At 40.4% G+C, this 18,520-nt stretch overlaps 2 protein-coding genes across 51 annotated transcripts in view; one reads left to right on the plus strand and one right to left on the minus strand.

The window, feature by feature from the left end:
* The window catches only part of ZC3H11A (zinc finger CCCH-type containing 11A), a 59,399-nt gene that overhangs the window by 15,570 nt on the left and 25,309 nt on the right, over window positions 1-18,520 (minus strand). For all 50 annotated transcript variants that reach the window (XM_063793292.1, XM_063793394.1, XM_063793382.1 and 47 more), the window contains 7 exons: window positions 10,851-10,974; window positions 9,620-9,823; window positions 9,378-9,494; window positions 9,070-9,150; window positions 7,513-7,623; window positions 5,423-5,485; window positions 1,255-1,353 (listed from right to left, as the gene is read on the minus strand). In XM_063793292.1, the coding sequence (XP_063649362.1) occupies window positions 1,255-1,353; window positions 5,423-5,485; window positions 7,513-7,623; window positions 9,070-9,150; window positions 9,378-9,494; window positions 9,620-9,823; window positions 10,851-10,974 (799 nt within the window). The remainder of the gene's footprint in view (window positions 1-1,254; window positions 1,354-5,422; window positions 5,486-7,512; window positions 7,624-9,069; window positions 9,151-9,377; window positions 9,495-9,619; window positions 9,824-10,850; window positions 10,975-18,520) is intronic.
* LOC107969787 (large ribosomal subunit protein eL33-like) lies at window positions 3,364-3,669 on the plus strand. The gene has a single exon (XM_054658016.1). It carries the CDS (start codon window positions 3,364-3,366, stop codon window positions 3,667-3,669), a length of 306 nt encoding a protein of 101 aa, XP_054513991.1.

An 18,520-nucleotide genomic window follows, 5' to 3' on the forward strand; every position in this document is an offset into this window, starting at 1 on the left:
ATTCCTGTACTTCCAGCTACTTGGGAGGCTGAAGAAGGATGGCTTGAGGCCAGAAATTTGAATCCAGCCTAGGCAACACTGTGAAACCTTGTCTTTAAACAAACAAAACAAAACAAAAATCTAACTCCCAGCTATCTCTTGATTTAGTCCACGTCTCCAAATCAACTTCCAAAATACCAAATCTATGCCACTACCTCGTCTTATCTAGATTATTTTAACAGCCTGCCAACTCATCTCCACGCCAGCATGCTTGCCCCCTTCTAATCTGTCTCCATATTGCAGGCAAGGTAATGGTTTTAAAATGCACATTTGAGCCTGTGATCCTTGTTTATAACCTTTCTTTCTTTCTTTCTTTTTTTTTTTTTTTGAGATGGAGTCTCACTCGGTCACCCAGGCTGGAGTGCAGTGGTGATTGATCTCGGCTCACTGTAACCTCCGCCTTCCAGGTTCACACAATTCTCCTGCCTCAGCCTCCCAAGTAGCTGGGATTATAGGTGCGTGCCACCCCGCCCAGTTAATTTTTTTGTATTTTTAGTAAAGATGGGGTTTTGCCATGTTGGCCAGACTGGTCTCAAACATCTGACCTCAGGTGATCCACCCACCTCGGCCTCCCAAAGTACTGGGATTACAGGCATGACCTACCGTGCCCGGCCTGTTTATAACCTTTCAATGGGTTGTTACTATCTTAGAATAAGTCCAAACTTTCTAACATGGCTTAAAGACTATATTATGATCTAGTCACCATACTCTTCAGCCCATTTCTATGTTTCAGCCATATGCAGTTCCTTGAGCATACCACTCTTAGCTCTGCCTCTACAGGAGTTATTTTCTCTGCCTGAGACACAGTCTCTGGCTCTCGAACTTCACCTGGCTAATTTCTAACTCATGTCTTAGGTCTAAACTTTAACATAACTTCTTCTGTGAACCTTCCCCTAACAGATGGTAATAACAGATGCCTCTCCTATGTGTTACCATAACACTGTGTACTTTTCTCTGTTACAAAATTTATCGCATTTATAAGTATTCCTACCTGCCATTTATACTATAAGCTCCTGAGGAGTGTGACGGTGTTTTCAATGGTGTCTACCCAGAATCTAGCAGACTAAGGATTAAATGTTTGTTGAGTGAATAATATAACAAATACAAGATAACCTATTTACCTGAACAAAAGAATGAAAAACCATAGCTGTTAGCATTACAAGACACAAGTGTCATAATTACATACACACACAAAGTATGTAAGAACACAGGTACCTTTCTTTGGTGTTTTGTCAATGTTAGTTTCTGGAGCTTCAACTTTCTTCCCTAGCCTCTGTGCCAGGCTACGCTTTAATGGAGGATCACTGTCACCGCCTATAAAGAGGGAGAACTTAGTTTAAGATTTCAAGTCAATCTTCAGGAAGGACAAGAAATACAAACAAAAACAGACAACATAGCATAATTCTGTTAAGTGTTCTGCATACATATGGCGTGTTTGTTCACCAGCCTCCTTAGAGTTCAATGTTAGAAACATAAAAATGTCGGAGAAAAGAGGTAAGGAAGGCAAGGTGCAGTGGCTCAGGCCTGTAATCTCAGCACTTTGGGAGGTCAAGGCAGGAGGATCACTTAAGGCCAGGAGTTCGAGACCAGCCTGGGCAACACAGCAAGACCTTGTCTCTGAAACAATTAAAATAAAAAATAGTCAGGCATGGTGGCACACACCTGTGGTCCCAGCTACTTAGGAGGCTGAAGCAGGAGGATCACTTGAGCCCAGGAGGTAGAAAGGCTACAGTGAGCTATGATCATAATACTACACTCCTGCCTGGGCGATACAGCAAGGCCCCATTCTCAAGAAAAAAAAAAAAAGAGAGACAAGGGAAAGAACAAAAAATTAACTGACTAAACCTACAAATGAAAGGTCATAAACCCTGGTTGAGATTAAAGTTCAGAATTAGAAATGTGAAAAATCTTCATGTACAAAAGAACCCTTTTTTTTTTTTTTTTTTGAGACAGGATCTCACTCTGTCACCCAGGCTGGAGTGCAGTGGTGCAATCTCAGCTCACTGCAACCTCCACCTCCTAGGCTCAAGCGATCCTCCCACCTCAGCCTCCCAAGTAGCTGGACTACAGGCACATGCCATGCCTGGTTAATTTTTGTATTTTTAGTAGAGACAAGGGTTTGCCATGTTGCCCAGGCTGGTCTTGAACTCCTGAGCTCAGGTGATCTGCCCACTTCAGCCTCCAAATGCTAGGATTACAGCACTATGCCAGGCCCCCACAAAAATCTTAACTGGTCAGCTGCTGAATTAAGTAAATGCATACAGGATGAGGAAGACAGGTTAAGAATTATTAAATTTTAAGTTTTTTAGTATGAAGACTTTAAGAGCCACATAACCCCTCTCTCTCCAATTCTAGAAAAGAAATCTAAGGTTCTGAAATATTCTGTATCTTACCCAAGTCATCAACTAGTTAGTGATACAGCCAAGACCTAAATCAAGTTTCCTAATTCTAGCTGCTTTCTGAGACGGAGTCTCATTCTTTCGCCCAGGCTGGAGTGCAGTGGCACGATCTCAGCTCACTGCCACCTCCGCCTCCCGGGTTCAAGCGATTCTCCTACCTCAGCCTCCCGAGTAGCTGGAATTACAGGCGCATGCCACCATGCCTGGCTGATTTTTGTATTTTTAGTAGACTTTTTTGTAGTAGAGATGTTTGTATTTTTAGTAGTTTCACCATGTTGATCAGGCCGGTCTCGAACTCCTGACCTCGTGATCCACCTGCCTCGGCCTCTCAAAGTGCTGGGATTACAGGCATAAGCTACCGCGCCCAGCCTTCTAGTTTTATTACACTGTTCAATACCAGTTGTTTAAAAGTCACCAGTTTTTAAAAACGGTTTTTTAGATTGCTTGACTGAAGTTACATTGTTTGCAAGGTATCAAAGCTTCAAAAGACCCTACACAGAGTATGATTGTTTCTCTCCCCTCATTTATAATTTAAATATAAAACCATCACAAAGTTTACAGGTATGCTGATGTTAAAACAGCTCATTTCTATATTTTAAGAACTTTTAATTATTATTTTTAGAGACAGGGTCTTGCTATGTTGCCCAGACTGGACTCAAACTCCTGGACTCAAGGGATCCTCTAACCTCAGCTGCCCACGCAGCTGGGATGACAGGCATGCACCACCATACCTGGCTTAGTATTATTTTTTTCTACCTAAAATTTCTAGATCAGCTTTATCCAAGCTGAAAGTCCTATTAATTTGGAACCCTGGTTTGGTTTGTACTCTAAATACATGCTGAGATATTAAAATACTGCTCTTAGCTCTCCCCACCATCTTGGATCCTGTGGAGGCCTCCTGGGAACAGTACTTCTTAAAGGAAGTATGTCTGGAAGGCTGTGGTCCAAGGGCATTTTTGCTGGCTATAAGTGGGGTCTCCGGAAAAAAAGGGAGCACATAGCTTTTCTTAAAATTGAAGGTGTTTATGCCCCAGATGAAACAAAATTCTATTTGGGCAAGAGATGTGCTTATGTATACAAAGCAAAGAACAACATAGTGACTCCTGGTGGCAAACCAAACAAAACCAGAGTCATCTGGGGAAAGGTAACTCAAGCCCATGGAAACAGTGGTGTGGTTCATGCCAAATTCCAAAGCAATCTTCCTGCTAATGCTATTGGACACAGAATCTGAGTGACGCTGTACACCACAAGGGTTTAAACTAATGAAAAGTCAGTAAAAGTGGATTTGCGCTATTGTAAATAAATAAATAAACAAAAATAAAATACTGCTCTTAAAATCTAGAACTGTTATTGTTTCTTGATTTACAGCTAGAAGAGATTTCTAAAGACTGCCTCATTTCTGTCTCTTCTAAGCTTTTTTCGTAAATGACTGTATAACGTGTAATGTATTCATCTGACTATAACCTTAGGCAAGTTATTTAACCCTTCCTGAGTTTGAGCTCAGTGCAGAAAATATTTACTGATATCAAGTGCCAAGCATTGTGCATGGTTTACTCATGGTTGCCAAGGATTCGATGAGAATTTACATAATGTTCTTTGATATACAGCAAAGCCACAGCAAATATTAATTTCATTCATGGGCATTATCTCATCGCTGAAAGTTTTTTATTACTTAGAGCGTAAAGTGCATAACTGATTCAACAATACATTCCCATCTCTCACTGTCTGAAACTTTGAAATGTGACTAAGTTCAGAACGGTTCTGAAGATAGGGTAGTGAGAACTGCATCAAAGACAACACAAAATAGAGATAGATAAGGTTTCCTTTTTAGGACATTTAAAACAGTATGAAGAAAACTCTGAAGTCAGAAAAAATTTTCAAAATAATTTTTTGAAGGCCAGAGCAGTGGCTCACGCCTATAATCCCAGCACTTTGGGAGGCAGAGGCGGGTGGATCACCTGAGGGCAGGAATTCGAGACCAGCCTGGCCAACATGGTGGAAACCCCATCTCTACTAAAAATACAAAAATTAGCCAAGGGTAGTGCCTGTAATCCCAGCTACTTGAGAGGCTGAGGCAGGAGAATCACTTGAACCCAGGAGGTGGAGGTTGCAGTGAGCTGAGATTGTGCCAGTGCACGCCAGCGTGGGCGACAGAGCAAGACTCTCGTTTCAAATGATAATAATAATTTTTTGGAGTCAGACACGTTAGGGTAGTTATACAACAATTTACTAATATGGTAAAGTACTCCCCCAAAAATAAAATAGCAGCCAAGCATGGTATCTCATGCCTGTAACTGCAGTACTTTGGGAGGCCAAGGCCGACAGATCACTTGAGCCCAGGAGTTGGAGACCAGCCTGGGCAACATGGTGAAACCCTATCATTATAAAAAATACAAAAATTAGCCAGGTATGGTGGTGTAGGCCTATGGTCCCAGTTACTTGAGAGGCTGGGGCAGGAGGATCACTTGAGTCCAGGAGGTGGAGGTTGCAGTGAGCTGAGATTGCACCACTGCACTCCAGCCTGGGTAACAAAACAAGACTCTTGTCTCTAAATAAATAAATAAATAAGCAAGCACCAATAGACTCAAGGACTCAAATTTTATATATACATACTTTCTTCTTTCTTCTTAGGGATTCCTGTATTCTAAGAGACACACATTATATTAACCAATCATTTTTCTCGCCTCTAAAAACTCACATTTAAATTTGTTCAGAGAAATAGAGGTGTTCTTTACCATTTTTAAAATCTAGTTCCTTCTAAAACGCTGGTCATGGTCATAATCTAGTTCAATTGTAACACTTTAAATCTCTGTATCTTCAATAAAAGGTATAATGCACTCATGAAAACATGAGGAATTTATAAGTGCTTTCAGCCAATACAGGGGCACCAATAACAAAGATCTGTATAAAAAGAGTTTGGAGAAGCTATCATGTTAATGCACAAACAAGCAGAAAAGAAAAGATATACACAAAACTTATCTTACCTGCTGAAAATTTTCGTTTCCCCAGTCTCTCAGTAAGACTCAATCTAACCAAGGGTTCTTCTCCTGAAATGGCAAAAGCAGAATTTCTCTATCCTTAGTCAATTTTTCTGTATTCAGTAACTACTAATGGGTACAAAGTATGTTCTGATATTAGTGTGAACCCACCCAGAAAGTCTCTTGAAAATCAGGTCTCAGTCTTAAGGAAGGCCATTATATCAAAAAAAAAAAAAAAAAAAACCCAAAACCTATTAATAATAAACAGCCAAACATACAGCCTAAACAGAAGCAATAGCATAGTACTAATTATTATTATTATTTTGATAATAATAATAGACTCTTGCTCTGTCACTCAGGCTGGAGTGCAGTGGTGCCATCTTGGCTCATTGCAACCTCCACCTCCTGGGTTCAAGCAATTCTCCTGTCTCAGCCTCCTGAGTAGCTGGGACTACTGCGCACACTACCACACCTGGTTTTTTTTTTTTTTTTTTTTTTTTTGAGACAGAGTCTCACTCTGTCGCCCAGGCTAGAGTGCAGTGGCCCGATCTCGGCTCACTGCAACCTCCACCTCCCGGGTTCAAGCGATTCTCCTGCCTCAGCCTGAGTAGCTGGGATTACAGGCATGCACCACCATGCCCAGCTAAATTTTGTATTTTTAGTAGAGACAAGGTTTCACCGCGTTGGTCGGGCTGGTCTCGAATTTCTGACCTTGTGATCTGCCCGCCTCGGCCTCCCAAAATGCCGGGATTACAGGCGTGAGCCACCACACCCAGCCTAATTTTTGTATTTTTAGTAGAGACAGGGTTTCACCATGTTGGCCAGGCTGGTCTTGAACTCCTGGCCTCAAGCGATCCGCCCGCCTCGGCCTCCCAAAGTGCTGGGATTATACATGTAAGCCACTGCGCACAGCCTAGAATAGTACTAATTATTAATAGCAGTCGAGTATAAGACAGATTGTATTCTTAACCAATTGATTATAAAGCTGAAACTATCCTTTTGCTTATGCACTTTGATATGTTGAATGAAACTGTACTCTACTCCAATGTTAACTCTCCAATATAACTATCTCTGATCACCTCAGGAAGAAGTGAGCTCTCTTTCTTCTAATTCTTTGTTGTTTGAATTGCACAAACATTTAAATATATCTATATCTATAATTCCTTATTAGGCTTAAAATTATTAAGTGAAAATACTTCGTTACAGGCCGGGTGTGGTGGCTAACACCTATAATCCCAGCAATTTGGGAGGCTGAGGCGGGCAGATGATTTGAGGTCAGCAGTTCAAGACCAGTGTGGCCAACATGGTGAAACCCCGTTTCTACCAAAAATACAAAAATTAGCCAGGCGTGGTGGCGGGTGCCTATAATCCCAGCTACTGGGGAGGCTGAAGCAGGAGAATCACTTGAACCTGGGAGGCGGAGGTTGCAGTGAGTGGAGATCGCACCATTGCACTTTAGCCTGGGCGACAGAGCAAGACTCCATCTAAAAAAAAAAAAAAAATTAATGGCCAAGAACGGTGGCTCACACCTGTAATCCCAGCACTTCGGGAGGCCAAGGCGGGCGGATCACCTGAGGTCGGGAGTTTGAGACCAGCCAGACCAACATGGAGAAACCCTGTCTCTACTAAAAATACAAAAAAATCAGCCGGGCTTGGTGGCACATGCCTATAATCCCAACTACTTGGGAGGCCGAGACACGAAAATTGCTTGAACCCAGAAGACGGAGGCTGCGGTGAGCTGAGATCGTGCCATTGCACTCCAGCCTAGGCAACAGGAGTGCAACTCTGTCTCAAAGAAATAAATAAAAAACTTTATTATATATACCTATTATTCTTTAGTCACATGGGAAGCCAATAAATGTATTGAGTGGATATAAACAGTAAATGGAAAAATATATGTGAGGGCTGCTTGACAAAGAATTTCAACCTTTTAAATATTAGAGTTGAATGTACCAACTTTTCATCTTTAGATTATCTCATCAGCATACTAACAAATTCCTGAAAATTCATCAAAGGTAAAAGATACCCAAGGATTTTGCATTCCCAATTATATAAAAGTAGAGGCTTGACAACTCTAAGACCTATCTATACCTTACCTTGTTTGGTGGAGAGAGTTACTGTCCTCACCACAGTCCTGACATTTTCTTTTTCAGGACCTGGAACGGGCTCAGGGTGGAGTAAAAGACTGGAAACTCCTGAAGAACCCTCTGAATAAGGCAAGTCAAAGAACAGCAAATAATTTATGGAAAATAATGCTATCGCAAGTCAAAAAATTTGTTTTTGTAACCAGTTAAGTCCAATACAGACTGATATTATGACTATAAGCCAATCAGCCTTTCTGTATCTGTTTGCCTACAGTCAAATGGAGTAGTGGTGAGGGGAGCCTTGGGCATGATGTGAAAACAAAATATAAAATTATTTTGAGTGACTGAGGCACCCAAACTACTTTTATTTACCAATAAGGCTAATATTTACCAATAAGGCTAATATTATTCTAAAATTAACCTCAGAGGTACACTAGCCATCAGGTGTATCAATCCAACCTATTCTATTTAATCATCTGAAAACACAACTCCAAGGTTGCTATAAAGCAAGCCTTAAAAGAAGGTTTTTAGAACCATTTCTCTCTATATATACTACACTTCACACGATAAATTTTAAGGCTGGGGGCTGGGCGCAGTGGATTACCTGAGGTTGGGAGTTCGAGACCAGCCCAACCAACATGGAGAAACCCTGTCTTTACTAAAAATACAAAATTACCCAGGCGTGGTGGCGCGTGCCTGTAATCCCAGCTACTCAGGAGGCTGAGGCAGCAGAATAGCTTGAACTGGGAGGTGGAGGTTGTGGTGAGCAAAGATTGCGCCATTGCACTCCAGCCTGGGCAACAAAAGCAAAACTCTGTCTCAAAAAAAAAAAAAAAAAAAAAAAAAATTGGGGGTTGGAAATACAGAGCAATCGGGCTGACTTAAGCTCCAGAAGAAAATCCTAGCAGCTCTTGAGGAAGAACTCTTCTACTAGAAAATGACGTTCTTCCTTTTTTTTCTTTTTTGAGACAGAGTCTTGATCTGTCGCCAGGCTGGAATACAATGGTGCGATCTCAGCTCCTGCAACCTCCGCCTCCTGGGTTCAAGCGATTCTCATGCCTCAGCCTCCCGAGTAGCTGGGACTACAGGTGCATGCCACCACGCCTGGCTAATTTTTTGTTTTAGTAGAGACGGGGTTTCACCATGTTGGCCAGGATGGTCTGGATCTCCCAACCTCATGATTCGCCCTCCTCGGCCTCCCAAAGTGCTGGGATTACAGGCGTGAGCCACCATGCCCAGCCTTTCCTCTCTTAATATAATTTCTTTTTAACCACTATAAGAACTTACAGAATTAATATAGTTCTTATATGATGTTCTTCAGAGCTATATTTTTCAAGATATACAGGTTCTTTCAGATTCTTTATTGTACCCAGCTCTGAAAAGTTAGGGACTGAAACACAGCTGCAGTGAATTAAAAGCAACCACAATTTAAATAAGTCTGTGTTTTACTTCAAACAGGCCATGGAAATGAAAATCTATTTGCTCATTTTGGCTGTTGCTTCTAGAAGCGTCCCTTAGTATTCTTCCCTAGCAACATACAACTATCCAAGCCAAAACGTGATGACTTACCACCTTGCTTCTTAGATTTTTCCTTCATTTTCTTTGACTTAATTTCCTCAAGAGTTTTTATTCCAAAATTCAAACATTCACCTGAAAATTCAAATAGAAATTTTATGAGGAACGGGAGCCTTTTCATCTTTGTATTTTATCTGTACATAGCAGGCATTTATTTTTAAATAAATGATCAACAGAAACTAAGTATAGGTAAGTATGCGTGTAGCATGGGAAAAAGAAGAGGGAGGTCAATGATTGTGAACTAAATTTCAAAGGTAGTTTCAACAGTGCTATAAAGAGGCACCAATCTAGCCTCTTCTTACCTTGCTTTATATTGACTGCAGGTTTCCGGACAGAAGTCACTCGTAATCCATTGTGAACTTCAGGAGTTGGTTGCAGGGTAGGTGTTTTGGTTTCATCACCTTCCTCAGAAAACTGATCTATATATCAACATTTAAGGCAAATTCACAATTAAAAATACGCCTATAGCTTTAATCCTGATTCTGCCCAATTCACTATGAGACCCTATTTATTTGCCTTAAAGAAGGAGCCAGACAGAACTTACCATCATCATCTTCATCATCATCTGCAGCATTAATTACAACTGGTGGATGCGTGGGGCTAGGAACATTTTCGGAACTTTCTACTTTCATAACGCTCCGCAGCTGAGGGGAAGGATTGGACTGGACAGACAATTTGTTCTGCTGAACTGAAAGTTGGCTAGCCTTCACTTCCTCTTCTGGTGACTCAGGCACAGTGGGCAACACAGCTAAACGCACAAAATCAGTCATAAATTAAAAACAGAAGATACAACCCCAACTTACCAAAAATTCCTGACCACCTATGAAAACTATAGTGTATTTGTCTTATGAGCATTTATACTAAATTTCCTCATTTAAGTTCTAAAGTCCCAGGGAGGGAAAAGATGTGCTTTTACCTAATTAACTCTCCACTAACTCTCCACTGTACATAAACACAAAGTGGGCACTCAAAACAGAACAAACAGAAGACTAGAAGCAGCATAGTACCTGTTCACAAATTCTAGACTTTTAATTTTAATAGTGCAATTCTAGGCTTTTTGCTCAGCAAAGAAGTAGCTTCTAAGACCAAGCATATGACACTTACTTGAACCAAACCAGAAAGGAATAAGTCTACTTTTTTCCCTTAAATTGAGGTAAAAAGATGTAGCCATCAAATTTTAATCACGTAGCAACTGTGGCTTTTAAATGGCCAATTCCACTTTTAAATTACTTTAAAATGAACTTTGGGAATAACTACTAGCTTTTTAGTTTTATTTTAGATTATAGTCTAGAGTAGGGTTGGCAAATATTTTCTGTAAAGAGCCAGTTAATAATTTAGGCTTTGTGGGCCATATGGTTTCTGTCTCAACTACTCAATTCTATAGCACTAGCACAAAACTGGTAATAGAAAATATGTAAATGAATGGGCAAGGCTATATTCCAATAAAACTTATTTTACAAAACAGGCAGAGGACCAGTTTTGCCAACCTTTGACCTAGAAAATCAAATTTATTTTGAAAACGTTTATGGGTCTGATAAGAATATGAGAAATGAAGTAAGTATAATAACTTAAATGGCATGCCAAGATATATAATGGTTCTAAGGCCAAGGATAAATCATTTAACCTTAATAAGATTCAGTTCACTTATCTGTAAAGTGGAAATAATTCTGCTGTTTCACAAGACGGAAAGGAGTCAATGTCTGAAAAGTACTGTTGTACAGTGTGCATAATAGGTGTTCATTTGATATTCTTTTAAAATTAAAAACTGATCTCACTTTTGCTCGGAGGTAGGAAAAGGCCATCAACATATCGTCCTCTATTGTGATGGAAAGCGCAGTTTAATTTTTGACATCCTGTTGGCTGATTTTCCCAATAACAAGGAATTTCACTGCGTTTTTTCTGTAAGAGGGAAAAACACATTGCTTTCAAATAAAACAGTGATACGTATATTCATGTGGTAGTTTGTTTTCTAGACAGTTCATACAGGGTTCAAAAATCCGAGGCATGTGAGATGAGATGATTTTTAGAAGGAAGAGAGATTGCTGAAAATAACATAACTTAGGCATGATGGAGAGCTGAATGGAGCAGGAGAGTAGTTTATGTTATTCTTTCCCTTTTTACCCTCATCCTGGAACCCCTAAAATGTCTACACTTAATTTAGAGAAGCAGGATGATACAGTAGTTTAAGTTTATGAAATCAAAGATAACGGTCTGAATCTCTATTATGTTACTTATTGGCCAGGTGGCCTTGGATAATTCATGCCTCTAAGCCTCACTTTCCTTAGCTATAAAACGGGAATAAATGGTTTCTTATGAAGAGTACATAAAATAATGTATATAAAGCACTAAGCACATAGGTCAAACTCAATAAACTGCAGTTATTACTTGAAGCTGAGAGTTCAAGGGTTTGAGAAAATTCTTCCCATTCATGAATTCTCAAAGTAAGGCACCTATAACAACACACTAAGGATGTTAGGTATCCTTCCCAAGTCACCTTACTTTTTTTTTTTTTTTGAGACAGAGTCTTGCTCTGTCACCCAGGCTGGAGTGCAGTGGCACGATCTCCGCTCACTGCAAGCTCCGCCTCCCGGGTTCACGCCATTCTCCTGCCTCAGCCTCCAGAGTAGCTGGGACTACAGGTGCCTGCCACCACACCCGGCTAATTTTTTTTGTATTTTTAGTAGATAAGGGGTTTTACCATGTTAGCCAGGATGGTCTCGATCTCCTGACGTCGTGATCCGCCCGCCTCAGCCTCCCAAAGTGCTGGGATTACAGGTGTGAGCCACCGCACCCGGCCAGTCACCTTACTTTTATAAAGGAAAATTGGGAGGAAAAAAAAAAAAAGAATACCTGTGCATCTAGAATAGAATAAACTGCTGAATCATAGGATGTATGTCCTAGAAAAATATATACATTAGTTCTCCAACAGCTGTGTATAAGCAATGTTCACAGCAATATTATTTTCAATAGCTCTATAATTTTGCAAACCCATGTGTACATCAATACTAGAATGGATAAAGAAACTGTAAAGTATTCGTACAACAGAATATCATCTAGTAATGAGAAGGAATAAACCATTGCTATACTCAATGCCACAGATGTGAAATGAAAGAAGCCAGACACAAGAGTGCATACTATACGATTCTGTTTATGAAAAGATGAAAACAGTCAAAACTTCTCCATGGTAGAGTAGTTGGGATGCTGATCAGCTTTGGGGATGTGGTTAGTAACAAGGGGATGAATGGGAAGATAGATTACTGCTAATACTCTATTTCTTGAACTAGGTGCTGATCAAATAAGTATAATCACTCTATGAAAATTCTTCAAGTTGTAAGATTACGATTTTGCACTTTTCTAGATACATTTTAATAGTTCAAAAAAGGGGGAAAAAAGATATGAGAAGTACTCCCAAAAACTAACTAACCTCCGATGAACTGCATTATGTCGAATCTCTAATCATCATAAACAGCCTACAGTTTAAAATTCCAGGAAAAAACACCAGCATTGAAATTTAAGAATATGGAGAAGAGAGACAGAGAAACAATAACCATTACAAAAAGATGCTTAAATGTATCAAAAAGGGCAAAGGTCAAAATCTACTATATTGATAGAGTGATAAAATTCAATTATACACTGTTTTCAGGGACGTGGAAGAATCAGGCAGTCTCAAACACATAATGGAAATGTAAATTTGCTCCACATCTCTGAAAGGTGATTTGGCAAAATCAGTTTTTTAAAACTATGTTCTAAGTTTATGTCATATGCATAATTACCTATTAATATTTTTAAAGTATAATTTTTAAAAATAATTATTAATCAATATTTATTAATTTTAATATTATTGATATTTTCTAAAAGTATAATATTTTTTAAAAGTATAGGCTACTGTGGGCACACTACCTATAGAGTAGCCCTGCTCCACAAGGAGCAGTAAAAATAAAGTAAAAATAAAAGTACAGCAAATACCGTTACTTTCAAAGAACTAGGAAGAATTTACTAGTCCTCTGTCACACCCGAAAGGTAGATGTAATAGCTACCACTGTTTTTTAGACAGGAATAACAATTATTCAATTCTTCCTTTCTCAAGGCAGAACCTAATGCCAATCTTCCTTGTTCCTAAGCCTACCTTTGCTTAAATTTTACATCTTTCCTGGAAGCAATTTTCAAATTACTGAATGACTTCTGTAACAGTATCTTCTATACACAGAAGTCACATGACATTTATTTGATCTGTTTAATACATTTGCTAGATTTTGTTTCTAATTGAAAAGTAATATATGTGCAACGAAGACAACTTGGAAAATGGAAATAAATGCCAATTATGCTATTACCCAGAGAATCACTTATTTTGGTATGAGTTTTTACTTGTAAAAAAAAAAAATCACAAGTGACTATATGCATACTAAAAAGAAAGGTATTCCATGTAATTCTGTACATTTTTCCTTAGTAATATCCTCCACATGCCAGGCGTGGTGGCTCACGCCTGTAATCTCAACACTTTGGGAGGCCAAGGTGGGTTGATCACCTGAGGTCAGGAGCCTGACCAATATGGTGAAACCCCGTCTCTACTAAAAAATACAAAAATTAGCTGGGCATGGTGGAGGGTGCCTGTAGTCCCAGCTATGCAGGAGGCTGAGACAGGAGAATCACTTGAACCCGGGAGGTGGAGGTTTCAGTGAGCCAAGATGGAGCCACTGCACTCCAGCCTGGGTGACAGAGTGAGACTCCACCTCAAAAAAAAAAAAAAAAAAAAAAATCCTCCACAGTAATATTTCTCCTACATAATTATGTCTTCACATTTTTAACAGTAATACAGCACATGATCCAAAGATAAAACAGTTGATTCTCATTATTTGCAGTAGTTATGTTCTATAAAGTCACTTTGAACACTGAATTAGTAAATACTAAACCATTATTCCTAAGGGAAATAGAGTTGGGTTCCTGTGAGCCTCTGGTCACATTTTCATCAACTAATCAATACATAACTTTGTTTTGGGTGCATTTAATATTCTTCATTCATTAATATGAAACGCAAGACAAATAGCACTGTAACTCACACTTGAACAAAGCTTATCTAACATCTATTTTCTTTTCTTTTTTTTTTTTTTGAGACGGAGTCTCGCTCTGTTGCCCAGGTTGGAGTGCAGTGGCACAATCTTGGCTCACTGAAACCTCCACCTCCCGGGTTCAAGCAATTCTCCTGCCTCAGCCTCCCGAGTAGCTGGGATTATAGGCACGTGCCACCATGCCCGGCTAATTTTTTTGTATTTTTAGTAGAGACAGGGTTTCACCATGTTGTCCAGGCTGGTCTCAAACTCCTGAGATGATCTGCCTGCCTCGGCCTCCCAAAGTGCTGGGATTACAGGCGTGAACCACCGTGTCCGGCCTAACCATCTATTTTCTCTATAAGACACATCACAGCTTTCTTCTACTCAGCAACACTATAAAGCACTTCAGCAATAGGCCTAGGAGCCATTTTAAGCAGCACCACCACCAACCAAAAGCCGTGGAACCAAATAGATCATGAAAAGGACACTTGTTTACAGTATCAGAAGGAGGCAGAGCTCTGTTCCACCTCACCTGGAAATGTGACTCAATTTGTGAACCAATGTGACACATATCAGATGACTCAAATTTTTTGCTGCTCTGAACATGCCTACGAATGGCCAAGTACTGATTTGGGGGTTATAAATTTTAGCAAGTAGGCAAATTCGCAAATATGGAACCAATGAATAATGAAAATGAATTGCACACAGAAGGGGTACATGATAAAAAGACTCTTTCTCATCCCTGACACCTTCCCATAGCCACTGTTGTTAAGTTTCACCTTTATACTTCCAGAGATTTTTAAAATTCATATGCAAGTGAAAAACAAATATAAATTATTTTCCCTCTTTTTTTTTTTTTTTTAATTTTGAGATGGGAGTCTTACTGTGTAGCCCAGGCTGGAGTACAGTGGTGTAATCTCGGCTCACTGCAATCTCCACCTCCCAGGTTCAAGCGATTCTCCTGCCTCAACCTCCTGAGTAGCTGGGACTACATGGCTGCGTCACCACGCCCGGCTAATTTTTGTAATTTGAGTAGAGATGGGGTTTCACTGTGTTGGCCAGCTGGTCTCAAACTCCTGACCTCAGGTGATCCAGCCGCCTCAGCCTCCCAAAGTGCTGAGATTACAGGCATGAGCCACGGCGCCCGGCTTCCCTCTCCTTTTTTAACCCACCTTGCTCTTCACCTTAGGTTTTTCACTTGACAATATATCCTGATTATTTCCGTATCAATAAATTAGTTTCCCCTTCAAAATTTTTTGTTAACAGCTACCTGGCACTCTACAGTATGAATGTAGTAAAACCTTATTTTAAATGAAGGATAGTTAGGTTATTTCCAGTATTTTACTATTACAAATTGCTACAATAAGCAATTCTGCACACATCTTATTTTGCAGGTAAATACCTATGTGTAAAAAGTATAAGCATTTAGTTCTTTCAAGCAATACAGCCAATAAGCCTCAGTGCAGAAAAGAGTTAACATAGCAGCTCTTAGACTACTGTCCTTAGAAATGCCTGCTTGCAAGGCTTGCTCTTGGCTAGCATCTGGGACCTTGGCTTTTAGACGCTCCAAGTTAATTGGTAAGTGGGGAAGGGAGAAGGCTGAGTATGCCTAGACTGTTTGTACAAACAATATGGTTAATGCTGAACATCTGCCTTCCTTCTGGGAGTCTGGAATTTGGGTACATGTTTGGTAAAGAGTGCCTATATGGCTAGCACCAATGAAAATCCTGGATGCTGAGTCTCTAATGGATTTCCCTGGGCAGGAACACCACACATGCATTGCTGCATTTTCATGACTAGGAAAAGAGTGTGCTCTGTGTCACCCCTAAAGGGAGTGGGCATAAAAAAACAGGCACACGGATTCTTCCAGATTCCTCCAGTGTCTTTTTCTCTTATGATCTGACAGTGTCTTTACTCTATTGCTGCAATAAATCTCAACTCTGAATACATCCTAGAGAATCTCTAAATGAAGAGATGCTCCTGGAGACACTGCCATACCCTCCATAGGAGGTGTGCCAATATACACTCCACTAAAAATGTTACAACATGACTTTTCATGTTATAACATAAAATATAAAAGTTGCAGAGTACTCCTTTATCAATTTATTTGATATCTGCTGCTATTTGCAAGATAGGTAGCTTAGAATGTAGTTAAGAGACAAGAAATACGAAACCAGACTGGAGTAGCTGACCCCAGGCACATGAACTGCATATTTAGTCTCACTCTAACAATTCAGTCCAAAGTCATTAGATGGGGTTGAGGGAGACAGGCATTCAGATGGGAGAAGGGAAGGACATGGTGGCCCAGAGCAGGGTATTGGAGTCTGACTGAGAATAGGAAGGTATCCACATGACCATGTGGAACTGGCATAGGGTGTTGGAACCCACGGAGGGTTGGAGGGTTAAGAGGACATGTGCATGAAAGGGTACCCTGACAAGTGTTGAGCCTGAGCAGGGTTAGCAATGTCTCTGTGCAGAAGAGATCACAATGTAGGATGAAGAATATATACTCATGTAGGGTCAGTCTAGAATGGCATCAAAGACCAAGTGGGGTGAGGAAGGCAGGGTATTCCCAAGGGAACCTGGTACAGAGTTGGAGTATGTGCGCAGGGTCAGGACAGCATCTCACATGTGAGGGCCGCTCAGCACAAAGTATCACAGCCCAAGGGTGTGAAAACAGTATCCATTATAGGGATCGCGTTGGGGGTCAAAAGTAGGATGTTGGGGTCCAAGCAGGGTGAGAAAGAGGTCCCTATGGTAAAGCAAGCAGGGAGGCTTAGCACAGAGTACTAGAGTTGAAACATGGTGAGAAAGGTGTCCTTGTGGAGAAGCTGTGTGTGTCATGTCAGAGCCTGAGAGGAAGGAAAAAGCTGTGACACAATATTGGTTTTTATACTAGGAGACTGATCAAATAAATAAAAGTATTATGAACAATGAAAACCAAGTTTCTCACTTCTGGAGAAGAGTTACAGGTATGGAAAAGGAGAAGCCTAGACTAAGTCCTGTGGCACTGATGAACTGGAAGCATCTATATGAACTCACAATTTGTAATACTATGTATCTATTATTAAATACATAGGGCCAGGCACGGTGGCTCACACCTGTAATCCCAGGACTTTGGGAGGCCAAGGCGGGCAGATCACGAGGTCAGCAGATCGAGACCATCCTGGCTAACACGGTGAAACCCCATCTCTACTAAAAGTACAAAAAATTAGCCGGGCGTGGTGGCGGGCACCTGTACTCCCAGCTACTCGGGAGACTGAAACAGGAGAATGGTGTGAACCCATGAGGCGGAGCTTGCAGTGAGCGGAGATCGCACCACTGCACTCCAGCCTGGGTGACAGAGCAAGACTCCGTCTCAAAAAAAAAAAAAAAAAACCAAAAACCATAATGATGTAAATGTCTGTTAAGTGTATACATTTATATATTCCTCAGCTCTGTCCACTGAGAGGACCTGAAAGTGATGACACTCTAGGAGCAGCCCAAATCTTAACTTCTATATACCATTCTTCACTAAAAGAAACCAGGGCACCTTGGATAAATGGCCGAATACAGGGCTGAAGTAGGAAAAGTACAGGATGAGCCTGGAAAATCTTGTCAGGCCAAAAAGCAGAGATGCTCAAAGAATGACGGAAACATCAAAAGAACACAAAAATCAGTTTGAAAGGCTCCTACTGGCCAAATCTGGATCAATCTGAGCATAAAAGTAATGATAGTAACAGAGTACGACACACTGATTAAAATAGAAAACCACATGTATTAGTCCATTTTCACATTGCTATAAAGAACTATCTGAGACTGGGAAATTTATTTTTAAAAAAAGGTTTAACTAACTCACAGTTCTGCATGGCTGGGGAGGCTTCAGGAAACTTAGAATTATGGCAGGAGGTGAACAGGACACAAGACACAAACAAGTCTTACATGGCAGCAAGAGAGCGCGAGCAAAGGGAGTCCCACACTTTTAAACCATCAGATCTCACGAGAACGCACTCACTATCATGAGAATAGCGTGGGGGAAACCGCCCCCATGATCCAATCACCTCCCATCAGGTCCCTCCCTTAACACATGGGGATTACAATAGAGGTGAGATTCAGGTGAGGATACAGAGCCAAACGTATCACCACAAGTTTGCATTAATTCACATCAATAACGGGGAAAAAGTTGAAGTCTGATGAGAAATGGGGTAAAGGGTCTAAAAGTACCTCTCCACAAAATATTTATTAATTACAAAAAGAAAGCCTTTATAATGAAGCAATCTGGCAGATACCATCTTAATTGAGTGATCAAAGTTAACATCACCAGTAATGAGAAAATTAAAACTGTGTGCCACGGGATGATATGCAACAAAAATACCATTCGCTGGGCATGGCTCACACCTGTAATCTCAGCACTCTGG

This window comes from Pan troglodytes, chromosome 1 (assembly GCF_028858775.2).
Source record: "Pan troglodytes isolate AG18354 chromosome 1, NHGRI_mPanTro3-v2.0_pri, whole genome shotgun sequence".
Lineage (NCBI taxonomy): Eukaryota > Metazoa > Chordata > Mammalia > Primates > Hominidae > Pan > Pan troglodytes.

Coding starts and splice junctions, on each gene's coding strand:
- LOC107969787 (XM_054658016.1), top strand. CDS start 3,364: ATGTCTGGAAGGCTGTGGTCCAAGGGCATTTTTGCTGGCTATAAGTGG.